This window comes from Drosophila pseudoobscura, chromosome 2 (genome assembly GCF_009870125.1).
Source record: "Drosophila pseudoobscura strain MV-25-SWS-2005 chromosome 2, UCI_Dpse_MV25, whole genome shotgun sequence".
Lineage (NCBI taxonomy): Eukaryota > Metazoa > Arthropoda > Insecta > Diptera > Drosophilidae > Drosophila > Drosophila pseudoobscura.
This window is the reverse complement of record NC_046679.1, coordinates 5,633,913-5,660,525: the sequence shown is the minus strand read 5'-3', so window position 1 is coordinate 5,660,525 and position 26,613 is coordinate 5,633,913. Positions and strand designations below refer to the sequence as shown.

The window sequence follows — 26,613 nt, the reverse complement described above, 5'->3', positions numbered from 1 at the left end:
TGGCAGAGCAGGAGGAGCTTGGCGAAACCGCAGCAACAATGTTTTTGGGCGGGGGCGCGGGAAATCACGTGAAATTTTTACAACAGAACCCGACTTGTTTCTTTTGTTGTGGCTTGCTTGCTGCGCTGTGGCACAGTGGATGCGAGCTGGGTGAAAGTCCACAGAAAGTTGCACTCTTCGAGCAGAGATGCTGATTGAGAAAGTTTCAGAGTGAGGCCACTAATACTTTTTGTTTATTTCAAGCTGCTATTCTCAGTGCGAGGTGGGACACTTATTCATATTGTTTATAGTTTTCCGTTTTAGCCAATGCTCTCTGGCTCTCCCATGGTCCTTTGGTATCAATGGGGAAGGCGGCGGAACATATTACGAATTTAATGCGCTCGCGTACTTGCAAAGAACTTGCCTTCCCTTCCATTTCCCTGCCATTTCCTTGCCATCCTCCTCGAATGTTTTGTAAACTTTTGTGGCAAACGCGAAACGCATTACATGCCATGAAGTGGCGGGATTTTCGGCTCCCTGGGTGTGGGGCAAGCCAAGTGTGTGTGTGAGCCGGAAACGGGCTGCAAAACTTTCACCTCAGGCGGGGGAGAGCTCTGGTTTTTTTTTTATTCTTTCTCCTCGTTGGTGCCCGTGCTGTTATGGCCTGAGAAAAATATGAAATTTCAAAAGAGGAAACTGCCAGGGAAAATGAAAAATTGTGGAAAATATGCGCACACGCAAGATGGTGGCGGAACGGACAGACAGACAGACGGACTGGGAACGGATGGAGCCCATCACGGTACCGGCGGGCGGCACATGCTGTACTTGAAGTCGTGCAGCGCTGCCCTTGCCGGTCGCATGCTTTATCTCTCTCGCACTCGGCGACATACAGCCGCCAAAGGTCGCGTCGAGATCAAAATGATTTTCAATTTAACGCGTTTACGTGCGGCCATTTGTCTGTTTTACGCTCTTTTTCGACGGAGCCGGAGCCGGTGCTTTAAATGGAAACTACGCCGGTCGCATGCTGAGGAGCAATCCAATCCAATCCAATGGACGGACAGACATTCTGGCAATTAATTTACAATTACACCCGGGATTGGTGGCAACTAAATTGGAAAAAAAGAAAAAAGAAACAAAATACGAAATACAAAAAAGGTTGCGCCTGAAAGTATGCTGCGAAACGTGTGTTGCCTCCGATTGTGTGGCGTGTGGCGTGTGGAATGGAAAATTCATTTGCTGCATCATTTGTGCGTTAAATTGAAAGGCGTTTGTGCAAATATTTTCAATATTTACGCATAATTGAAGAGAAAGTCCCCTTCCCCCATCACACACACACAAACACACACACATTTAATGCCTTTGTAGCAGTGAGTGGAGGAGTGGGGGGAGGGGACGGTGCTCCGGGCTGGGGGATACTTTGAAAATTAAATTCAGCCCGAGGCGCTCGCTCGCACAAATATTGATACATTCTAATGGATTTCCTTACAGACACAAACACATACACAACACCCATGCACACCCACACACACACACACACATACTGATTGGGATTTTGGGCTGCCGAAAAGGCAACAGCAGCAGCAGGAGCAGAATGAGTTTGTTTCTTATTTTTTTCATCGTAGTTAGGCAGCTGCGCCAACAATCGTCCTTGCAAGGAGTCTCACAAAACATTCACCCAATTCACTTGGCCCCAGCCGTCCGTCCCTCCGTCCGTCCGTCCGTCCGCATCTGTATCTGTAACTGTATCTTTTATTTATGTTATTTATCGTATCTGCTGCTGGTTCGGGGCTCCGGGCTGCTGCCTTTAAAAGCCTTTAAACCTCTACGAATGGCCTTTTCTTTCTTTTGAGGGGGTGGGTGGGCGAATGTTGGGCCGTGTAAGCCCCCAATGTGTCCCGTAATTATCGCAAAAGGCAAATGTTAAGCACTCGGCTTTAATTCAAATCGCTTTAATTGCTCTACAAATGGCCATCAGGGCGGAAGCCGCAGACGCAGCTGAAGCTGAAGCCGAGGGGAATTCCCTCCCATTCCGCATAAGAAACAATGTGCAACAAAAGTTGGAAACAAAGCGCCAACTGACGCATCTCCTGGGTTCCTTTTACTCCGCAACACACACCTGTGCTCCCGCACACACACACACACACACGCACGCACACACACAGACATATGCAGATGAGCTCTCGGGCATATAGTCCTGAAGAAAATGCGCAGAGAGAAAAAGTTGGGAAATCGGGAAGTGGGAAGTGCATTTGTGGTTAGCTTTGGCTCGGGCTCCTTCTGCTCCTTTAGCTCCTTGTTCAACTTGTCCCTGCTGTGTCTCATCCCTTTGTCTTTTGCCATTTGGGTGGAACCAACAACTTGTGCATATGCCACGCCACATCCTGTCCGTATAAGTGTGCGTTAAGCGGTTACATTGTTGTACTTCATCTTCATCTTCGTCTTCGTCTTCTCCTCTCTTCACTTTTCGCTGGTGTTGTGTGGTTTTTGTGCTCATTGTTACAGCTACTGCTCGTGATGCTTTTCTTGCTCGGTTTTAATAACTGTAAGTACGCTACTTCCTGTGACAACAGACCGGCAACAAGAAAATGTAATTGTTGCACATGCCTGGGCATTTTGCAAGGATATTACACCAATCTTCCCCCACAGACAGGCTCTCGAACAGCGGGAGCGAACAGTGTAACTTCACGGATAACCAAACAGATAATGGTCACATTCATGGCATTCATAGATTTCCTCCTGCAGACACCATAAGAAACGCAACTTTAATCTTATGAAGCCGAGTCCCAACTGAAGTCGATTGAATATTCCAGCCAGCGAATCGAGTGTCTCTATTGGCTCGAGCCACATGTGTAAATGGTTTTGCCTTATTTTCCCCCCACTCTGCAGAGCTGGAGTGCCGCCTTTTATGACTTTCAGCATTTGCCCACTACAGGTTTTTGTTAGGGGCTTCGTTCTGAATGCAATGCCAATGCTTAGGCCCCCCAGCCACAGAGCTTTTGGTAATTTTCCACCATCCACTCCACGGCGGTGCAGAGTGCAGTGTGGGTGGGTGGATGTGTGTGTGTGTGTGCACTTTGGACTCATCGAAGCTTGGGTCCTTCGGGTGGTTTCGGTTCGTAGTTGTCTCTGTGGAAATTTGCCTAGAAGCGCATACATTATCAACGAAAAAAGGAAGGATAAAAAAGAATTAATTGTCTTTTGCTATGCACACACATACACACACACGAGCCAAAGAGCAAAGCACACACACACACATACAGGGGAGTACATTTAAGTATAAAGCACACACACACACACACGAGAAGCACTCCTCGCACTCGCACAGGCACTCGAAGCACGTAGAGAAGTCGCTGGCTGTCGTTGACTTTATTTTCGACTCTCGCACTGGCACTCGCACTGGCACTCGCACTCTCCTCTCCCAACAAAAGCTCCATCCACGGTTCCAACCCATCCCGGAATCATCGGTTTTAAAGATTTTCTATGCAGGCATTGTCTAAGCGTGGTCTGGGGTATGGAGGGGAGGCTGCTCCAACTTGCACTTAACACAATTTCGTGGCACACAAAAGACTTTCGCTGCGGCACACGGCCCAAGCCACCCAACCAACCAACCACCAGAGCACACCGCACCGCCCCCAATATAACCCACGCCTCCCCTCCCCCCTCTCTCACTGGTTTTTTTTGGACAAACTTTTTTTTTACGCGCCGCTTTTGTTGCCTCTTCAAAGCGTGTGGAACGAGCGCGTGCAACGCCTGGGGCGGTGCCACGTGGCATAAATTAATCTTCCCACTAAATTTGCCATCTTCTTTCTCCCCAATCACGCTCCCTATCGCGCTCTCCCTCCCACTCTTGCCCATGCTCGCCCACTCGTCTCTCTGCCTCTCGAATCGACCGCAATCCACTGCAGTTGTTTGGACCTGGAGGCACGAAGCTGGACGAGGACTACGACGATCCACCGGTGACACTGTTGCGCGGTCCGCCCGGACCGCCTGGACTCGCTGGAAAGGATGGCCGCGACGGACGCGATGGCAGCAAGGGGGATGCCGGCGAGCCTGGAGAGCCTGGTTCGCTGGGTCCACGCGGCCTGGACGGCCTGCCCGGAGAGCCGGGCATCGAGGGACCGCCAGGTCTGCCTGGCTATCAGGGACCGCCGGGGGAGAAGGGCGACCGTGGAGACATTGGGCCGCCTGGACTGATGGGACCCCCGGGTCTACCTGGCCCGCCGGGCTATCCCGGCGTCAAGGGAGACAAAGGTGATCGCGGCGACTCGGTGAGTACTTTACATTTTTGCTTTGCCCATGAATCTGCATCTCAAGGACACTCTCCCCCGACTTTCAGTACCGTAAGATGCGTCGTCGCCAGGATGACGGCATGTCGGATGCCCCACACATGCCCACCATCGAATACGTAAGCCACCACCACACCCCCAAAATGATTGAGTGCTAAGTGATTCGATTTGATTTCTTTCCCCAGTTATATGGTCCTCCTGGACCACCCGGCCCCATGGGCCCGCCAGGACACACCGGCGCCCAAGGCGACCGCGGCTTGGATGGACGCAAAGGGGATTCGGTAAGAGTGTGCTTCGTCCTCCTTCAACCCCTGCTTCAACGCTTTCTCTGTTCTAATTTTCAGGGCGAAAAGGGCCACAAGGGCGATCAGGGACCCATGGGGCTGCCGGTAAGTAATCGAATTTCGATCAAATATCTATATTTTGAGTCGGTATTTATGATTTAATTGGGTTTAATTTCAGGGCCCGATGGGTATGAGAGGCGAATCGGGACCCTCCGGTCCGGCGGGCAAGGCTGGCATACCGGTAAATTTTTTGAATTGAATTGAAGTTTGTTTTGGCAAAAGCCAAGCATTTGGAAAAACTCTCATTGTTTGGCTTTTAATTTGTGGAAATTGGAATTAATCTGTTGCTTAGCTAACACTAATATTTGTGGCTTTTTGCGGCTCTCGTGACTAAACATTTGTCTAACCTTTTTGTGTGTTCTCTTGTCTCTTTCTTTCTACTTGGAACAGGTGTGGGGCGACTACTAATACTAGTTAAAAGTGCAGGCAGAGTCTATTAAACAATAACCAACATAAATGGAATGCGACATAAGAGACAAACAAACATTCCTACACACACAACTACACACACACGCACACAGCGCCATACAAAAACACACACACACATAAACACACAAAAGAAAGTCTTAACGAAACACTCAATACATATGAAGAAATGAAACCAAATTTTAATCAAAGCAAAACAAATGTTCAAAAGTTAAAAAGCCGCCGCGCAAAATGCTTGTCGTCTATATATGTATATGTATATGTATATCAGGCGTATACATACATATATGTATACCAAACGTGTATTGTATCAGTGTATATGTATATGTATATCAAGTTGTAAAAACACGCACCCATGTACAGAGAATTGAATCTGAAATAGCAGCATGTCAGTAGCAACTAGGCAAATACATCCGCATGAAAGAAAACATTAACACTCATATTCATATCATTTAAGAAACGCCCCAAGAGTCAAATAAGTATTTATGTATACAAGCAAATGAAACAGAAACAGAAACAGAGGCATATTTACACATACTCCAAACCAACATCCATCAATTGGATTCAACTAACAAACTTTCAACCTGCCCCACACACACACGCACACACACACACACACACACAAACAGACAGCAAACCAACTAACAAATATGCAATGCAAATATTTTAATTGCATTTCATTCGCCACTGCTCTGTGAGAAGCGAGATTACAGCAGGAGCAGCAGGAGCGGGTAGAGCCACTAAAGCGGGAAAGCCGAGGGCCTCTCGAAAATGCATAAATCATACGCACCGTTGTACGTGAAAACAGCCAGCACACACACACACACACACACACACCAAAACGATGGCGGTGCTTCAAGTGCTTCCACGGGGTGCGAATGACTAATTGATAGATTATACTTCAGCCCGATCTCAATCGTTTGGCAATCGTTGCAGTAAGTGACTTAATTAGTTACCTAATTAGATTGTGTGGAGGAAGCCTCTTCTGCCACTGCAACAGCCACTGCCTCGCTGTTCCTGCTGCACATATATCTGCATTGTCTTAGGTGCCGTCCATTGGCTTTGTCTGAATATTCGAATGCGAACAGTTTTCATTCATACAAAGCATATTTGCCAAAGCTTCAATGTGAAGTATTCAATAGAAGTCGAGAGCAGAAAGCAGCAATAACCATATATACAAGCAGATAAACATCAATATATAAAATATATACATGTGTACGGATTAAGGATAAATGTGCATTCAGAAAAGGAGAAATTGTAAGATATTTTGATCCAGTTTTTGCTCTCAATGTTTCACGTTTTGTCTACAAGCATGGATATTGTTTAGTTATTTACACAATATAAACTTAAATATAAAGAGATCTATATACATACAACCTATTGTAAAAGAAACTCAATGTACTCGTGTATTTCCCCAAAACAAAAACAAAGAGCTATCCAATCCAATTGTGCATATTTTTCAGTGTTAACTCTTGAAATACTCTTAGAAGCGTCAGCAGCAACTAGTTAGGTTAAAGTTCAAGTTAGAGCCTGGGCTGCTCGCACAAGAAGTGCGAAATATCAAACAATAAATACATAATCCCACTATGTATCCTATTGGTTTCATCGAACATCTCAAAATAAAGTAACGCAAACACAATTCTATATGTATGTATATGAAAACGCAAAATGATGCCATCAATTTACATTTATCTGTATTTGTATCTGTATCTGTAGCATTTTCAATTTTCAATGTTCAAACTATGCAAAATGCGAAAAGGACAAATAAAAATCAACCCCGAAAATGAAGCATAATCAATGCAAATGAAACAATACAATGCAAATGATGATAAAATGTATGTATGTACATTCTGCCGCCCCCGAAAATACGTACACAGCGTACAGCAATTCAATGGAAAATTAATGAATATGCAAATGAGAAATGCGAATTGTCGGCAGCTTTACACACAAAAAAAACAAAAAAAAAAACATACAGATTCGAACTGCAAACGGCATCGAAAATCACAATGAATATGTCAATTTGTTTTCAATTAGATGTGTCGCTCGTTTTCGTCGTAATAATCCCCGAGTGGAGGAGAGCAGGAAAAACACACACATAAACCAATTTGCATGTCAATTTTCATTTAGTCCAGAGAAAAGTCAAGGAACGGACTCCACGTGTACATACAGCTGATGTTAACACTTAAGCCTAAGACATAACGAATTATTTAACTAATTTCCTAGCTGTTTCAGCCTCTCAAGCATCATCTTCTTACACTCTCTCTATCTACCAATACTCACGCTGAATACTCTAGATCGATCCTTACTCTTCCTCATCTAACTATAGACTATAGACTATAGAATCCAAGCTATCTCACTCTCTATCGATCCATAGGCTAGAATAATGAATTGTGTGTGTTTCGCGACTAAATTATAATACTTACCCAACAATTGTATAATTAAAGAGACATTTAATAAGCCGCTAACAATAATTGTAAGTGTAAATTTGTTAATTACATACTAAACGATAAACGATAAACGGGAAACGAGAAAAGTTTGCAAAAAGCATATACACTATGATGATGATATGATGAATTGATAAATTGATGTGTATTTATGTCTATATACTTATGTACATGCATACACTAAATATACATATACTAAATGTCGATGTGCGAATGCATTATGCCATCACAAACCCAAAAAAAAAATACAAAACAACACACACGAAATGCAATATTTTGATCCGTGCTGCATTCCAAATGTATGATTCGATTCGAGCAAATAAATCCCATAGCATCGCTAATTATTTGCCAGGGAGCATGGCATGGACGGTGTGCAAATATCGGGAATGGCGACGATCCAAGGCGACGGGACACAGTTGTAAAATGGCTAAATGAAACTAACATAATTTTCGTTTTAATAATGCATTTTTCAATAAAGTGATGGTTTTTTACTAAACAACAAAAGCTAATTGCATAACGCCTTTACAAATTACACAACAATCGAACTCATTTGTCCCTCGGGACGAGGCAGCATTACCCCCACTTCGCACTGCTTTACTAATCTCTCTCTCTCTCACTCTCTCTCTATCGCTGCACAGGGTCCACCGGGCTTGGATGGCATGAAGGTATTTTCCATTAAGCCGCATTGAAATGGTGTTTATAACCGATCTCCTTTGTTGTTGTATTCGCAGGGAGCCCAGGGCGAGACGGGACACAAGGGAGAGCGCGGCGATCCGGGACTGCCGGTAAGCACGCAGCATCGCCTGCCCTGCCTGTAACATTATCCTGTTTGTTCCACGGCACGGACAGAGGAGCAGTATATCTTTGTATATCCATTCTACTTTATGTGGTTGCTAATTTCAATAATTTGTGTCTTCTTTTTCTCCTTTTTATTGTTTTTATCTCTGTTTGCATGCAAATCTCTTTCTGTTGGCGTAAATACACTGTCCTCCATCTTTGCAACACTCTTTGACCCCCAAAACCCCACACCCCCACTCTCTACCAACACACACGACCCACACACGAACACACTTAAACACACACTTGTGTACAATGAAACCCAAAAAGGGCACCGACGGCATACCCGGCCAGGAAGGTCCGCGCGGGGAGCAGGGCTCACGTGGCGATGCTGGCCCGCCCGGTAAGCGGGGACGCAAAGGAGATCGCGGCGACAAGGGCGAACAGGGCGTGCCTGGACTGGACGCACCATGCCCCCTGGGCGCCGACGGGCTGCCGTTGCCCGGCTGTGGCTGGCGGCCGCCAAAGGTTAGCATGCGATTCGTTTTACACAAAAACCAAACCAAACCCAAAGCTCCCTCCCTCCCTCAATTGGCTAACAAAAAAAGTTGATAATTGAAATTTCGCATGAACCAACCTGCTCCCTCCTAGTATCCAAGCTCCCAAGCCCCCTAGCTCCTAGCCCTATTTATTGTACTCGTATGTATCTTGTTGTCTAACTTGGTTTAACTAACTTTTGCTTTTGCACACACAAACACACATACACACACCCACTAATACACCACTTGCGAACGCAAACGAACACCCACTATCCGACACTCCACTACCACCCATCGACACCCAAAACTTGGACCGGATGCGGATGGAATGCGGAATCCGGAATGGGTATGGGTCGCCGTCGCCGTCGTCGTCGTCGCCCTATAGGAGCCAATCATCTCAACGCCCGTGCACAAGGATTATTTGCCCGATGTAACGCAGCCGGAAAGCAACGCCAGCGATTACGAGCAGGAGGAGGAGGAGGACGAGGAGCAGGCGGAGGCGGAGGATAATGAAAACGAATATGATGAATATCAGGATAATTTGCATAACAATGAGTGAAAAGGAAACAGAACAGGCAGCGGCAACGCAACCGACGACCCAGCAAATGGCAAACACAAACATACCAAAGCAAACAGACACAGACCCGCTCTCAGAGACACACACACCACACAAAATCCACTTACACTTCCACTTGAAACACACCCACACACACACACACACTGGCACTCACTTTCACGCACACTGACACAGCCACAGGCAGAAGCAGAGGCACACGCACAGACAGAAGGCAATGGCAATGGCTACTAGTTAAGCATTTCCGATTTCCGCTGCGAGCGAGCTTCTGGCTCTGTTTCGCTCTGTTGACATTTGCAATTAGCGTTAACAAATGCCAAGTGGCTGGCTGGTTGCTGCTTCTAACCGTTCGCCATTACCATACACTCTGCCGCTCACCTCACTCTATCCATCAATTACCCTTTCGCTTGAACACAGATACACAAACACTATCGTAGTTACACACTGGCTTAGCTCTTGGTGATGGGTCCTGGTCCTGCGTGGCGCTCATTTGTCTTTTTTGATTCCTAATCCAAAAACTGTGCCCATTTTTGGTTAACCATCTGTTTCGCCCTCCCTCCCAACCCCATCCAGCAGGAGAACTGGCAGGCCTGGCTCAAGGACGAGCTTAACGCGCTACAGCAGACGCACACAAAAAACTAATCGACAGCCCCAGCAGCCACCATGCGACGGTTGCATCGAAGGCGTGGTCCTGCTACCGCAATATCCATACGAAGAATCTAAGCGCTTTGGTCTTAATTTTAGTAATTTGTTATTGTTAAATGTAGGAATCGAACAAAGCTCTATCCATACACTGTACTGTATAACTACACCTATTACTACATATATCTGTATCTGCTTCCTGCTTCTGTGCCAAATTGCTCCAAAGTTGCAACCAGTTCGGCTCCAGCTCCATGACGATGACGAGGACGTCGCTCTAGGCATTCATTGAACAAAAGCAACATTTAATTCTAGATTTAATGTACCTCTAATATGCGAAATGTATCTACTACATCTACGAGTATTTCTACGGCAATAAGCAAACCTGGAACCCAGCTATTTTTTACAAAAACTATTTAAAAACAAAACTTCAATAAAAATCGAGCAAAAGTAAAATGCATTTAAGCCTCTCGCAATGAAAATTCCTCGCTTTCCCCCCATCGACTTTGAGTGCCGCAGTCGCAGGGATATGGGGCTGTGATCCTGTTGAGTAATTACTTTTGAAACTTGTTCATTTTTATTACTCTTTCAGTAGCTTGAGGTGCTTAACGTATTTATGAACGCTTTCCTTCACATATGGCTTCAATGCGATGCAGGTGGGTATGTTCTCTGGCTGCTCAATCCAAAGTTTGTGTTTTATTTCATTCTCCTTCAACTTTTCGCCGAGTTTCACCAACGCCGCCTCGTCCTTGGCCTGTTGTGAACGGAATGGAATACTTTGATTACCGTCTGTCTATCTGCCAGTCAGGCTGAGTACCGATGTAAACAATACGAACCTGCAGCACAACTTTGTGCATGTTGTCGAGATCTTTCAGATACGCCACCGTTTCAGCGTCTTCTGCATTCAAGTGCATCACGGCGGCCGTGGCATGACAGCATTGTGCAATAATGGCCCCCAGGGGCCAATTGAGGGCCGAACGCAGGTCACTGCGAACCACAACGTATTGAACGATATTACTCATAGTTTGTGGATATTTTTAATATATGAATATTTAGTAAACAAAATAAAACGCGGGCGGTAATCAGCTGTTTAGCTGGTGTTGCCATATCGTTTGATGTTTGTTGCGCTAAATTTCCCCACAAAAATTTTCGTTAATCACATCTAAAATAACATCAAATCCACTTGAATATTTGAAAAAAATACTTAATTATAATTTATAATTAGTGTTGTTATTGAAACGATATTCACCCAATTGACGTCAAATGGAGAGTGGACCAAATTTTGCATCCAAGTGCAAGCGCTGCCAGATACAGAGAAACAAAGAAAAAGTGCTACCCATCATTTAATTTCGAATTTGAGTGCCAAGCTAATGTAAAAATCAATCGTACAGTTCATGTAACTACCAACAGATGGCGCCGACTAGTCGTGTAAAAATCACCATGGATCTCGTTGTTCTTATGTTTAAGCATATACGCGTCTATTCATTTAGATAGTAGATACAAATGTTATACTAATCTATGTCTTAATTAATAAAGCTTTTAAAAAATTATCATTAAAATTGCCAAAAATCGGCCTCATGTTCGAAGTCGAGAATTTGATGCCGTTTGACTCTCTGGATCCCCACGATCCTGGGAGAGTGGGTCCTGCACCGATCTGGCCCTATTAGTCTGAGATATAGCCTACCGAAGATTTGGATTTGCGTATCTTTAAAATACTGGTTTCTTCTTTATGCTATATCTCTGCGATACGGCAGCCGATCTAGGCGTGGCATGTCTTTTCATGATCGGGTGAGCCCTGCCAATCGACTTCCATCGGAAAAAGGGACATCCATATTTTCACGATTTTCGCAAAAAATCATGATGTAACCATCATTAAAATTGCCAAAAATCGGCCCCATTTTCGAAGTCGAGATTTTGATGCCGTTTGACTCTCTGGATCCGCACGGTCCTGGGAGAGTAGGTCCTGCTCTGATCTGGCTCTATTAGTCTGAGATATAGCCTACCGAAGATTTGATTTGCGTATCCTTAAAATACTGGTTTCTTCTTTATGCTATATCTCAGCGATACGGCAGCCGATCGGAGAGCGGCATGTCTTTTCGTGGTCGGGCGAGTCCTGCCAATCGACTGCCATCGGAAAAAGGGACATCCATATTTTCACGATTTTCGCAAAAAATCATGATGGTTACATCATTAAAATTGCCAAAAATCGGCCTCATTTTCGAAGTCGAGATTTTGATGCCGTTTGACTCTCTGGGTCCCCACGATCCTGGGAGAGTGGGTCCTGCACCGATCTGGCCCTATTTATCTGAGATATAGCCTACCGAAGATTTGGATGATCGACGGCGGAATCATTGGATCCCGCCCACGAGAAATAATGTCAGCAACCCACGCATTCGAAACGCGTAAGTGAATCATTATATAACTGTATGTATTTTAAAATATTTATTTTTTCATAGATGACTTATGTACCCTACGCGTGAGGCCACAAAACGAGTCATATCCTTTTTCGCCCCGCCAGACCGAGTCCTATCCAAGCATTACCGAGGCGTACTCCAGACAGACTTCAGACTCCAGACCTAACCCAGCCATACAGAATCATATCGCAGCAGGACAGAAGCGCACCCCTGCAAGATCCTAACCTAACAAGCCATCGTCATTCTTCGACCTGGCCATCGTCAACAAGGACTTTGACTAGGTCAATCCAGGGAGGGACTACTCCTGCTACTGGACTCCAGATAGAGATCGTTGCTTTTAGGTTAAAGGAAATACGCGTATATGTATATATTTATATTGTAGATACAAATTTGATCCACTTGATAATTTAGTTATTGCAAGCTAAGTTTTGATGAATAAAACTATTTAAAATTCATCCTTGCTTTATTATTTAGGGGGGGAACTATTCCGATTGCAGGCGTGGCACACCCAGAACTTTTCACAAAGAGCGGAGAAAACTAAATATTGTTAATTGGGGAAAATGTCCTTGATCCTTGATGAGGACTCTATCAAATCAGGCACATTTTTTCGACCACATGAAGCCATCGCACGCCCAGATCGGCCCACAAAGTAGCCGAGAAAACTAGATAGGTATGGTTGAGCTTGTTGTAGTCCTTACTGAAGGATCAAGGACAGTTTTCTGATCACGGGGAGGGATCTCTAATACCCTGATCGGGCCTCAAATAAGGTAGAAAACAAAATATATATGTCTGGAGACATGTCCCGATCGGGCCACAAATAACGGAGAAAACAATAAAAGTTGTTGTTTTCAATTGTTGTAAAATAAATTGTTGTTGTTGTACAACAACCCTCAACTTGCGACCGCTCAAATGGCCAAAAAAGAGAATTTTAGATCTAGAATACCAGGCGAACATAAATCAGCAGCAAGCAACTTTAGCTATTTAAAAAATCGTTGCATACTTTTGGGGCTTGACAAAATTTCATTGAATACTTTTGGGGTTTAAAAAGCAGGAGAAAATAAATAAAAAAGATTTTTTATTTATTTAAAAAAAAAATCGAGCGACCTTCTGCTGATTTCTGTTCGCCTGGTATCCCAGATCTGAAAATCGAAAAATCTCGGTTTCGAGCGCCACCAAATTGGCAGTCGTTGTTGTTGTAATAACTGGATGTAGTTGTGGTAATTTGTTGTTTATGGCATAAATTCATCATTTGTTATCCAATCGAGACGTGCGATGGCTTCTTATGTTCGGAATAGCATTCTTGACCTGATAAAGTCCTTATCAAGGATCAAGGATACTTTCTCCAGACATATACATTTTATTTTCTCTCTTATTTCTCAGGGTATTACAGATCCGCTCCCCCCCGTGATCAGAAAAATTCCTTGATCCTTCAGTAAGGACTACAACAAGCCCAACCATATCTATTTAGTTTTCTCGGCTATTTGTTGGCCGATCTGGGCGTGCGATGGCTTCCTGTGATCGAAAAAATGTGCCTGATTTGATAGAGTCCTTATCAAGGATCAAGGACATTTTCCCCAATTAACAATATTTAGTTTTCTCCGCTATTTGTGAAAAGATCTAGGCGTGCCACGCCTGCAGTCGGAATAGATTCCCCCATAAAGAATAAAGCAAGGATGAATTTTCAATAGTTTTATTCATCAAAACATAGCTTAGAATAACTAAATAAGCAAGTGGATCAAATTTGTATCTACAATATAAATATATACATATACGCGTATATCCTTTAACCTAAAAGCAACGATCTCTATCTGGAGTCCAGTAGCAGGAGTAGTCCCTCCCTGGATTGACCTAGTCAAAGTCCATTTTGACAATGGCCAGGTCGAAGGATGACGATGGCTTGTTAGGTTAGGATCTTGCAGGGGTGCGCTTCTGTCCTGCTGCGATATGATTCTGTATGGCTGGGTTAGGTCTGGAGTCTGAAGTCTGTCTGGAGTACGCCTCGGTAATGCTTGGATAGGACTCGGTCTGGCGGGGCGAAAAAGGATATGACTCGTTTTGTGGCCTCACGCGTAGGGTACATAAGTCATCTATGAAAAAATAAATATTTTAAAATACATACAGTTATATAATGATTCACTTACGCGTTTCGAATGCGTGGGTTGCTGACATTATTTCTCGTGGGCGGGATCCAATGATTCCGCCGTCGATCATCCAAATCTTCGGTAGGCTATATCTCAGATAAATAGGGCCAGATCGGTGCAGGACCCACTCTCCCAGGATCGTGGGGACCCAGAGAGTCAAACGGCATCAAAATCTCGACTTCGAAAATGAGGCCGATTTTTGGCAATTTTAATGATGTAACCATCATGATTTTTTGCGAAAATCGTGAAAATATGGATGTCCCTTTTTCCGATGGAAGTCGATTGGCAGGGCTCACCCGATCATGAAAAGACATGCCACGCCCAGATCGGCTGCCGTATCGCTGAGATATAGCATACAGAAGAAACCAGTATTTAAAAGATACGCAAATCCAAATCTTCGGCAGGCTATATCTCAGACTAAAAGGGCCAGATCGGTGCAGGACCCACTCTCCCAGGACCGTGCGGATCCAGAGAGTCAAACGGCATCAAAATCTCGACTTCGAAAATGAGGCCGATTTTTGGCAATTTTAATGATGTAACCATCATGATTTTTTGCGAAAATCGGGAAAATATGGATGTCCCTTTTTCCGATAGCAGTCGATTGGCAGGACTCGCCCGATCACGAAAAGACATGCCGCTCTCCGATCGGCTGCCGTAAAGCAGAGAAACAGCATACAGATGAAACCAGTATTCTAAAGATACGCAAATCCAAATCTTCGGTAGGCTATATCTCAGACTTATAGAGCCAGATCGGTGCAGGACCCACTCTCCCAGGACCGTGCGGATCCAGAGAGTCAAACGGCATCAAAATCTCGACTTCGAAAATGGGGCCGATTTTTGGCAATTTTAATGATGGTTACATCATGATTTTTTGCGAAAATCGTGAAAATATGGATGTCCCTTTTTCCGATGGAAGTCGATTGGCAGGGCTCACCCGATCATGAAAAGACACGCCGCTCTCCGATCGGCTGCCGTATCGCAGAGATATAGCATACAGAAGAAACCAGTATTCTAAAGATACGCAAATCCAAATCTTCGGTAGGCTATATCTCAGACTTATAGAGCCAGATCGGTGCAGGACCCACTCTCCCAGGACCGTGCGGATCCAGAGAGTCAAACGGCATCAAAATCTCGACTTCGAAAATGGGGCCGATTTTTGGCAATTTTAATGATGTAACCATCATGATTTTTTGCGAAAATCGGGAAAATATGGATGTCCCTTTTTCCGATAGCAGTCGATTGGCAGGACTCGCCCGATCACGAAAAGACATGCCGCTCTCCGATCGGCTGCCGTAAAGCAGAGAAACAGCATACAGATGAAACCAGTATTCTAAAGATACGCAAATCCAAATCTTCGGTAGGCTATATCTCAGACTTATAGAGCCAGATCGGTGCAGGACCCACTCTCCCAGGACCGTGCGGATCCAGAGAGTCAAACGGCATCAAAATCTCGACTTCGAAAATGGGGCCGATTTTTGGCAATTTTAATGATGTAACCATCATGATTTTTTGCGAAAATCGGGAAAATATGGATGTCCCTTTTTCCGATAGCAGTCGATTGGCAGGACTCGCCCGATCACGAAAAGACATGCCGCTCTCCGATCGGCTGCCGTAAAGCAGAGAAACAGCATACAGATGAAACCAGTATTCTAAAGATACGCAAATCCAAATCTTCGGTAGGCTATATCTCAGACTTATAGAGCCAGATCGGTGCAGGACCCACTCTCCCAGGACCGTGCGGATCCAGAGAGTCAAACGGCATCAAAATCTCGACTTCGAAAATGGGGCCGATTTTTGGCAATTTTAATGATGGTTACATCATGATTTTTTGCGAAAATCGTGAAAATATGGATGTCCCTTTTTCCGATGGAAGTCGATTGGCAGGGCTCACCCGATCATGAAAAGACACGCCGCTCTCCGATCGGCTGCCGTATCGCAGAGATATAGCATACAGATGAAACCAGTATTCTAAAGATACGCAAATCCAAATCTTCGGTAGGCTATATCTCAGACTTATAGAGCCAGATCGGTGCAGGACCCACTCTCCCAGGACCGTGCGGATCCAGAGAGTCAAACGGCATCAAAATCTCGACTTCGAAAATGGGGCCGATTTTTGGCAATTTTAATGATGGTTACATCATGATTTTTTGCGAAAATCGTGAAAATATGGATGTCCCTTTTTCCGATGGCAGTCGATTGGCAGGACTCGCCCGATCATGAAAAGGCATGCCGCTCTCCGATCGGCCCATAAATAGCAGAGATATGCCCCTGATTTGATGAATCAAGGATAACGGACATTTTCCCCAATCACATATATTTAGTTTTCTCTGTTTTTTTTGAACCAGGTTGATCTTGTGTAAGGAGTACGCTGTGTGAAGGAAGATATATTTTAAAATGTATCCACAAATATATACTGATTTACTTACGCGTCTCGAAGTTGAAGCCCAGTGTGTGATTCGGCGGCGTATGAATGGGCGGGTTGCTGACATTCTTTCCCGTGGTCGTGAACCTACAATTCCGGTGCCGTTCACTGGTCCTTTCTACAGTGGACGAGTCGCCACATTGTCGATTCAGCGACACAGCAGATCCCTGATTTTGTAGGCGTTGGGTCCCCAAATACTGTGAGGATGTGCCGGGAATTCATATATATATTCATATGGAACCACATTAAAAATTGGACTAACACCGCTGTATCCGGTTTAATTGCTTTAAGGATTCCTGGAAGCTGACAGCCCTGTCATTACGGCCCATTAGCGATTGGAATGCTGATACCATGGCTAATCCACACAACTTAGCTGCCACTCACGCCGTGGGCGTCCGCAATTTAAGTGCTGCCTGCATGCAGTTGCATAAATTACGATGTTCGCCCCCCCCCCAGAGAGCGCCGCAAATCGGTTATAAGCACTGTCCATCCACGCCAACAGACAGGATTTTAATATTCATAAACTGGTGGCCAAAACGTTTGCAGATCTTATCGGGTTGCGGCTGTTTGTCCCACCGATTCGAGTGCAACTCAATCCCCCAACGGCAACAAGTGATATATTCGACTGCATAGATACTTTGATTTTATTATTGTAATTTCTTGGAACACTTTACATTTACAATTAAATTTAAATTTAAATTTATGCGCCACAGATGCGGGGCGATAAACGACGACTACACACACATAAACAATTTGACAGTTTAATTGATTTAGATTTCGATTTAGAGTTAGATTTAGATTTATGCACCGCATGCAGATACAGGACCTGTGGATCCTTCCTCTCGTATTTATTTGATATCATTGCAAGGATATAGTCGTAGTTCGTAAAGGTACAGTTTTGCATATACGAGTGTACATGTATATGTATGTATTTATGATAGAGATACTCTTTGTAGGTAGGTACTCTACTCGTATTAGGAGCGTTATATAAAGTATAAACAGACAGATCGATTACTCTACTAAATTAGAACATTTATTTGGGCAAAACTTGAGATACTTGGAGAGAAAACAACACTCAACTATACGTAACAACGACGGAGCATCAAATCGAGAGAATCGAGATCCAAATTGAAGTCGAATTCGAAATTGTCCTCCTTCTCGTTCGTGCTCTTCCATTATCAATTAACATTTATATTAGATATCTTTTTTTTTCATTATAATTTCACTTGTTGCATTCATCAGTTTTGGCCATGACCAGTGCGGCTGGGTCTCTCGGTCAATGGGTCTTAAAGTGGCTTAAAAGCTGGTCTTGCCAAAGATGAAGTTGCCTGGCGCATTCACGTCCTCGGCGGCAAAGTACTCCTTCCACAAGGCGGCGAACTGCTCGCGAGTGACGTCGGTCTGGCCCTGGGCCATCTTGCTGAAGGCCTCCTCGCACTCGTTCTTCTCCAGGCCGTAGCTGGAGCAGACCAGCGTGAATTCGGTGACATCGATGCCCCCATCATGGGAGGCATCCTCCAGATCGAACATGAAGTTCATGTAGGCATTCTGCCAGTCCATCACGCTGCTCGGATCCTTGGCGTAGGCGTCCCACATGTTGCACCACTCGTCGACGCTGACCTGAGGAATAGAGATAGTGCGATAGAGAGAGAGGCGGTAATGGAAGACAAGACGAACCCAGATTGGGTGGTCTAACAGCGTCAGATTTATGCATCCATCCCGCCCCGTGCTGAAAAGCCCATTAGCCGGCCCAGCCGCAGGCGGAGATGGTACATAAAACATCTCATCCCATTGCCTATTAAACGCGTTATGGCTAGTCGGGGGTGGGTGGTCGTTGGGGGACCACTAGGGGGTGTAATTTATGCCCCCTGGACGGCATCTAGCGATGCGTTATTAACAGTTTCGTGGCTGCCAAGCACTGGCAATTACCGCAACATCGACCAGCGACCATCGACCATCGAACATCTATGCCTTGACCAACTTGGCAGCTGTAAGCAATCCTCCTCCAACTGCAGTTAGTACTCCGCCCATTAATTGCGGTTACTTCGACCAAGCCAAAGCAGCCGTTACGTTTTACCATGTTTTAATATGGCCATAAATAAGCACACTGACACTGTGTGAGGTTTGGACCAATTGTAATGCCAAAACCCCGAAAAGAACTCTAAAAAGCAATCGAACTATATGTATGTATAGCTGCATATTTTGATGTTTATGGCCTATAAGTGGCACGGACTACATTGAAATGGCCCTGTGGGACATGCGTGGATACCTTGGAAGTATCCTTTTTGCAGCTAATTTGAGGGCACATTCCCGTGCCTTCAGAACAATAAATCTTAAGCCGCATAGTCTGCGACTCACAAAGGACATCAACAATAGTTGGCCATATTTGGGCAGCAAAACTCCGTCAAGTCCTTTGGCCACTGGCCAAAACTTTTGTGGCTTTGTTGCATTTGAAGTTATGCTGCTGCTACCTCATTGGGCCCCACCCCACACCGCACTGAGTCAAGTTTAGTACTAACACAAAATACCCCTAGCCCGTAACCAGTAACCCGCTTCAATAGAACTAAGCCGAGGTTTTGTTGGTCTGACATTTCAATTTCTGTTCGCTTTGTATCGCTTTGGTTGCGTTGTTGCGGGTTCCCTTGGTCGATGCTGGTATTGAGCGGGGGAGCACGGGGTTTGGGATGGGATGGGATGGCACAAATAGTGGCAGTGTTCGGGGCTGGATTATAATTTAATTTGCTGCACTCTCTGTACGATTATGCGATGGCATGGCCATTGTGCCGAAAGGGAAACTTGCGACAATTTCCCGAGCCCGTAGCCGATGACAAAGTTTTGTCTTGGTAATGAGAACGTGGCGGCCTGGAAAACTATGTGCAAGTGAATGGTCTTCTGCAGCCGGAATTGAGATTGCATTTCTCAAATAATTCACAATTCAATTTCCGCTCGTTGGCAGGGAATTTGTTTACCCAGCCACCCACTAGCCGGCACCCAGCTCCCAAATTCTGCACCAATAAAAAGGGAAATTTATGAACAAGTTTTTCTTCTTTTTTTTGGCTTCGTGTGTCTGCCTGGGCTCCAGACAATGCAAAAAGCGCCCGACATTGTAATGTGCTGGCCTATATATGTATGTATATGTATGAGTGAGTGAGTGTGTGTGTGTAGGTGCTGGACACTTGTCAACTGCTGTCACAATGGCATCGAGAGCAGGCCATGGATTTCAGCACTTTCGGCACTGACAATGAAGCCAGAGCCATTCAACAAAAACCAGGCAGCTGCAGCACTTGACATGCAGTTGCCTTTCTTTTTTTTCGTTGCCATTGCCACACGAAATTTACAACTCAATAGAGGGGAGGGAAGGGAGCTCTCACCTGTCCATCGTTATCCTTGTCCGCCTTGGATCGGAGCCCAGTCCAAATTTCCATCATCAAATCGTAGGTCTCCTTGTTCTTTGGGGTGTCCTTAGACCAGCCGCGCAGCTTGCACACGCGCTGAAAATGGCAGAGAAACAATAACCGTCAGTCAGCACCCACTCCCAAATTGAGTTATCAGAAGAGCCACCGAGCCAAACTGTGCATGCAAATCAACAAAAAACATTTGGCCAATTCGGGCATTGTTTTTCCTTTTCCCCCATTGTTGTTTTTGGGGATGTAAGTGCACCGCTCCACACTCGCATTTTTCGCAGAGTTTGCAAGTATTTTCCAAAAAATTTATTCACATTTTTTCGGTTGCTTTTTTATGGGGTATACTCGTGCAGTAGTTTCCGTTTTGGTTCGGCAGCGCCGCCGCTCCACTTACCTCGATGGCCATCTCGAAGTCCTTAACGTCGATTTCCCCGCTTTGGTTCACATCTGTTTTTGGGGGGAGGAAGTATTGTCCGCATTGTTGGTATTTTTCGGGCAATTCAGTTGAAAGCAGTGAGCGTAAAGTGCATGTAGAAGTAGTCCCGCATTGTTTTGTTTGCGTTTGTTGCCACCCGAGCGAGGATGAACCGAGAACAGAGAACAGAAAAGAGCGATGAACAATATGAGCCTGGCTAAACGGATTTCATGGCAAGCGATGCATCTACCACACAGCTGTGACAAAGTTCCGGCTGCCGCAATAGTGTGGACACCGCTCGGCCTCGGCATCGGCATCGGCATCGGTGGAAACATAAACACTATTGCCCGGCCTGCTCGCACTTCCTTCCGTACTGCTGCCACCCCCCCAACCACCAGTCTCCCCGCATCTCTCTGCCACATTCTACAAACATTTGGCTTTTGGCCATGCGGGCCTGTCATTATCATTTGCAACGGTGTGCAAACGGCCACTTCAATTTCAGTGTCAAGTGTTTAGCGCTTGCGTTTTATGGCTCTCTTTTCTGTCCCTCCGCCACTCTGTATTCTTTGTTATTTCCGGACCAGCTGGCTGTCAAACGGAGGGTGGGCAAGGAGCCAACGAGCAGGAAGCTGGCATTGTGGCGTTGCCAGCAAGGATAAGCCAGTCCCAGCGTCGAAGGTGAATTAGTCATAATTGAAAAGCACTTAACTTAACCTTTTCCCACAGTCACTGCGGTTGCCGCGCGCACTCCTCGAAAGTTTTCGCTTCTTTTTTTGGCATTTGCATGCGTTTTAATTCAATTTTAAATTTGGCAAGTTTTGTTTGACTTCTCTGACAAGTTGCAGCCTTTGAAAACGGAATAGAGTCGAGTGCGCTTGGCGCATTCAAATGGAATTCATGTTTTGGGTCATATTACGTATACGCAACGAGGACTGCCTGCCTGCCTGCCGTCTTGTCTTGTCTTGTCGGCTTGCCAAATCTGCAAGAAGATGTCGGCGAAACGGAATGGCATGCTAATATATGTCATTCGTATTATGAGTGTCCCAAAGGATAATAACTGAAATCCTTTTCCATTTCCCATTTCCCACTCCTGACAGCAGTCAATAGACTTGTGTGTGTGTGTGTGGGTGTGTGTGATGTATTTGACCCATTTAACAATCCCCCATTAAAGAACTCTGAAACAAATCGAGTGCAATCTAATCAAAGTTTTTCTGTGCGATACGAAAGCGGAATTTCTCCTTTCGATTTGGCCAATAACTCTCCCGCACACCCACACACCGACATCGATTGCTGCGGTTTCTCTTGAGAAACTCCATGCTGGTGCCCCCATCATCGGCCATTCATCATTCTGGCACGCATACGACCCTTGTACGAGTACTCACCAAAGAACACGTTGAACAGGAACAGAAGCTTCTTCTTGCGGAAATCGGAGATCGACATTATTCTGGTTGTTGTTCAAATTGTTGTTATTTTATTTAGTGCGCTTTTATTGGCTGTACGCTGCTGTGGCTGCTGCTGCTGCTGTTGCTATTATCCTTGCTCCTCGCTAAACGGAAATGGGGAAACTGCAACGACAACAATGGATAAAATAGCAATACTCAATTATATGGGGAGAGCCAGAGGCAGTTGCAGCGCTTGGCAAATATAATCAAATATGGAAATGAAGTGTATTTCGTAGTGAGACAGCTTTCCGAATTTCAGGCGCTCTCAATTGAGGGCTGGCTGTGCCAAGGAAGAGGTCGTATCGTAAAATTAGCAGTCATGGCCAGGAGGAAGCTGGTAAAGAGCCAAAACCAGAACGGATTGGGTCTGCTCTAGTTGACTGGCTTTGTTTATGGGAACTAATTCAGCCAAAGGAAATAAAACAAGACTGCCTAAGAATGCAAAAAGAAAAGGAGCTTCGCGTAATGCAAACGCATCCTGGCGATGCGGGAACAAGGCAGGGCAAGGGGGCTTGAGCCAAATGTGACACAAATGCAGGCAATGGCTTTAGCTGAGACAGCCTGCTTCTTGCTCCCTTTGTGTGTGCGAGAGCTGCTTGGCTCATTTAACCTTCAATCAAAAGCACACCGAGGGCAGGGCGGCCACAGGGGAAACCTGAGCGGAAGCAGGCTGGCAAGGGGCAGGGGTAGGTGCAGGGGCACGGGGCCATGTGCTAAATTAAACAAAACTACGAGAGTAAGAGCATACGAGAGCATATATGGCGGAATTCACTGGCATCAGGTTGCCAGGCCATGCCATGAGCCATCCGCAGCAAATCATCAAAAGGCATGGTCATTGCCATTCCTCCTGAAAGCCCTCGTGTTTGCTTAACTGCCATTAAGCGGCATGGATGGTCGGGGCGTGGCACCAGGGCGTGGCCAGGGCCCATCGCAATATTTACTTTAGTTTTACTTTCGGGGACGGTGGCTCTCATCTCATCCCATCTCCCATGCTGCCTGCCCTGCCATTTTATTCATCTCGTCTCGGAAAGGCAAAGGCAGTCAGAGCATAATTCCACAACAGACGGAAATTGCAGCAGGGTTGTCGAGTGGAATGCAATGAACATGACAACGACAACGACAACTACAACGACAACGACCAAACCGTTGGCCAAGTAATGCCGATGGCCGATGGCTGATGGCTGCTGGTGCCGGCGGCAGCAAAGTCAAAGCATTCGCAATGTGCTGGCTGCAGCCCCTTTTGTTTTGTTTAGTTTTAGAAAATGCACTTTGCCTTGGAAATAAAATTAAATGGAATATCTCCGAGTCGCAAATTTGATATGCTCATGAGCGTAAAATGGGAAAGAATGCTTTCAACTCGTAGAATGCTTTTGGTCAGCTGCAGGTAAGCGGTTTGCCACTCACTAAAGCTAATATTGGCTGAGTTGGCTGAAAAGGCAAGGATCATAGCAGCCAAGGCAGCTGCAGGTACCTAAGGATGTTGACTTTATCGCTTACAGACCATCAAGATGCGGATAAATTTTGTTAAGAGGCTTGTACGTTTTCACTTTTCATAATTGGGTAATGGAAGATGAGGGGGATTCCCGTCAAAAGTGTATGACTTAAAGTAGAGACTGATCTAAGCAGCTAGCTTAAATATATTCAAATGGCTTAAATTTGCAGTCAAGTGTCTCAATGCGGGCAAAAACATACAAATTCCCTGACATACGGCATACATTTACATATTATTCCGAAAGAATAAATAATCGCTTGATAATGAGATATATTAATAATTAATATTGTATAATTATGTTGCACACAATGTTGCCTTTAGTGTCACCTTCATATTGCATTTTACACACGTACACGCACAGGACATGCCGCACAAACACTCTCACCCACATCCATATCCGACTGTCACAGTTCATTAATTTTCTACGTGCGCGTCAATTAACATCACGTGGAATCGCACAGAGCGAGAGGAAAGCAGAAATGAATAAAAAATACATATTGGTAGCCTGTACAAAAAATATACAGATCTCAACTTACTAAGAGCCTGGAAAACACAGCAACAAATGTGAAATTCAATTTGGCGCGCTTTTCATTTCATTTCGATTCGCAATTGCTTTTCGGCTGTCAGGCTGTCTGCCACGTGCTATAAGACCTATAAGACTGCCTGCTCGACAGGACGAATACGTAATTTAAGCCAATGAATCGCCTTTAATTCGAAAGTGGAAAGTTGCAAATGCAATGGATTTTAAAGCCTTTCAATAGCCTGACGCCAGTATTGTTTATCTGCGAAATTAATAATTAAATATGCGCACAAATTGAATTCGGCGGAAAGCAGATTACGCATACGCCCTGTTCCACCGCTGTTTGCCGTTGTGGCATTTGCATTCTGTGAAGTTCGAGCTGCCATCTCCCCGCCCCGCCCCGCCGCGCTCCTTTAATTACCAATACTCATGCGCCAATGCATAAAAACCAAACGCTGCCAGCCACAAATGGTGGCTGGCTTTCATGGCACGAGGCAACCACATTAACCAACATCGCTGAACGGTCGTTAATTAGTTGCTCTTAGAATTTCCCTTTCCTCTCCTCCCTTTCTTCTCGAGATGTGTTTCTAATAAACTCAATATGGCAGCGCCTCGCTTATTTTTTATGGGCCATCTCAGCATAAATATCCACCAGCAAAGTTATAAATTTCAATATATGAAGACATTAACATTTTAATTGCTGTTTTAGTGGCCTGTGAGCTATGGAATGGGCGATTTGATTTGATTCCACAATTTATTGAGAAAATCGAATTAGACAGAGCGGTCTTGAGGCCCAATTTAATTTGCATAAACCCAATTTTGGTTGGCTCTGCAGAATCCATAAACACACAGAACGCACACGCCGACAAATTGGCAATAAATCAGGAGGGATTGCATTCTTGATGACAATTGCAAAAAATATCACCTGCTGAAAAGTATGCTACAATCGAGCTGAGCAAATATTGACCAATTTTTCATACAATTTTTAAATTGTTTTGTTTGTTTTCTGATTGCAAATCGAATGTTCTCGTCCCATGGGGAAAAGAGTTTTGCTCCTCAGATATCTAAAATATCAATTCTAACATTGATTGACAGGCCTTCAGACAATCGGAAAACTTTAAGTTTTTTAATCCCCCACTGGCCCCATTGACCAAATGACCCAATCGCCAATCGGCAATGGGCAGTCTCAGCCGCTGTTCAATTCCCAGTGGCAGTCCCAGTCCGGGTATGGATTCTTTCTCCGTTCCGTTCCGCTTTGAGCGCGGGGCGGTGGCACAGTTTTTTCAACGGTCACTAATTACTTTTGCGCTGCCGTAAATTTGCGCAACCAATTTAAAATAATAGACAATGCAAAGCGGCGTTGTCGCTCGCTCTTTATCTGCTGATGCAGCTCCATGGGCGAACCGCAAACTGCAAGCGGAGCACCAGGTTCTCTGCTTTTGTTGCACTGTCCATCCGAGTGCGGGTCCGGCCAGCCAGTAATTTCGTGTAATTTGCATTAATTTACATTTAATTTACTCTACTGGGCCGCAACTGGAACAGCGCCTACGAAGGAGAAGGAAGACAATGCGCGGCCTAAGGCCAGCGACGCATGCCGCCTGACCAAACAACAAGCGCACGGGCAGGACGACGCGGACGCGGACGACGAGGACGAGGATCCTTCGAGGACGAATCTGTCTGGTGTTGGCACATTGCGCTATTATTTTTTGTTTCTTCTCCCTCTGGGCAAAAACTTTATGAGAAACTTGTGGCCGAGCGAGCAGCACTTTCAAATGAATTCATTATGGCAGCAGCGAAAAGGTGGAGAAGTACAAAATTTTCTTTTACTTGTCCGGGTCCGTGTCCGTGTCCGTCCCCTCTTGTACTGCTACCGTTACCGTAACCGTTACCGTTCCTTTAGAAACTATCTGCCCACTTAGCCAAGAGCACAACTCAAGGAAAACTGGGCCTCTGGTTCCTGTTCTCCTCCCACTTGCTCTTATTCTTTGGGGCACTTGTGCTCGTTACTTTTGGCTTGTTCTTGTTCTTGCGCTCGCTTGTTCATTTGTCGGTTTTGAAAATTGTTCTTCAAAAATTTTGAGGTGTTATTTTTTGTTTTGCTTTTTTAACGGAAACTCTCAACACAAACACACGGGCACAGGCACACGGGCTACACCAACATTAACACTCCAGCGAAGTAGCAGCTCCAACTGCATCCGCTGCACCTGCACCACTCACACAACGAAAGAGTCGAATGTTTCACTTTACCGTTTGACTGCAATTTGTGGCTTCCACTCTCTGGGCTCTGGACTCTGGGCTCTGGGCTCGTGTGCTCGGCAACGCGGTTCGCCGTTCTGTGATGCTCGCTCGGGCCGA

At 45.2% G+C, this 26,613-nt stretch overlaps 3 protein-coding genes across 25 annotated transcripts in view; 1 reads left to right on the top strand and 2 right to left on the bottom strand.

Annotated features, from left to right (window-relative positions):
• Positions 1 to 10,464, top strand: part of LOC6896920 (collagen alpha chain CG42342) — a 62,157-nt gene extending 51,693 nt beyond the window's left edge. For 5 of the 23 annotated variants that reach the window (XM_033378997.1, XM_033378980.1, XM_003736261.3 and 2 more), the window contains 9 exons: positions 3,885 to 4,247; positions 4,316 to 4,384; positions 4,451 to 4,546; positions 4,610 to 4,654; positions 4,728 to 4,790; positions 8,118 to 8,144; positions 8,211 to 8,264; positions 8,587 to 8,784; positions 9,181 to 10,464. In XM_033378997.1, the coding sequence (XP_033234888.1) occupies positions 3,885 to 4,247; positions 4,316 to 4,384; positions 4,451 to 4,546; positions 4,610 to 4,654; positions 4,728 to 4,790; positions 8,118 to 8,144; positions 8,211 to 8,264; positions 8,587 to 8,784; positions 9,181 to 9,354 (1,089 nt within the window). In that variant the 3' untranslated portion in view covers positions 9,355 to 10,464. Of the gene's footprint in view, positions 1 to 3,884; positions 4,248 to 4,315; positions 4,385 to 4,450; positions 4,547 to 4,609; positions 4,655 to 4,727; positions 4,791 to 4,999; positions 6,466 to 8,117; positions 8,145 to 8,210; positions 8,265 to 8,586; positions 8,785 to 9,180 lie in introns of those variants that run through there. The other 18 variants (XM_033378985.1, XM_033378983.1, XM_033378974.1 and 15 more) reach the window with 10 other exon arrangements.
• A 98-nt stretch (positions 10,465 to 10,562) lies between these two features.
• Positions 10,563 to 11,139, bottom strand: LOC4800800 (putative peptidyl-tRNA hydrolase PTRHD1). The gene is made up of 2 exons (XM_001357974.4): positions 10,845 to 11,139; positions 10,563 to 10,762 (listed from the first exon to the last, which is right to left on the bottom strand). The coding sequence occupies exons 1-2, from the start codon at positions 11,028 to 11,030 to the stop codon at positions 10,589 to 10,591; spliced, it is 360 nt and encodes a 119-aa protein (XP_001358011.2). The 5' UTR covers positions 11,031 to 11,139; the 3' UTR covers positions 10,563 to 10,588.
• A 6,857-nt stretch (positions 11,140 to 17,996) lies between these two features.
• On the bottom strand, positions 17,997 to 26,613 carry Scp2 (Sarcoplasmic calcium-binding protein 2). The gene is made up of 5 exons (XM_001357973.4): positions 26,506 to 26,613; positions 22,187 to 22,369; positions 20,784 to 20,836; positions 20,357 to 20,476; positions 17,997 to 18,605 (listed from the first exon to the last, which is right to left on the bottom strand). The coding sequence occupies exons 2-5, from the start codon at positions 22,242 to 22,244 to the stop codon at positions 18,282 to 18,284; spliced, it is 555 nt and encodes a 184-aa protein (XP_001358010.1). The 5' UTR covers positions 22,245 to 22,369; positions 26,506 to 26,613; the 3' UTR covers positions 17,997 to 18,281.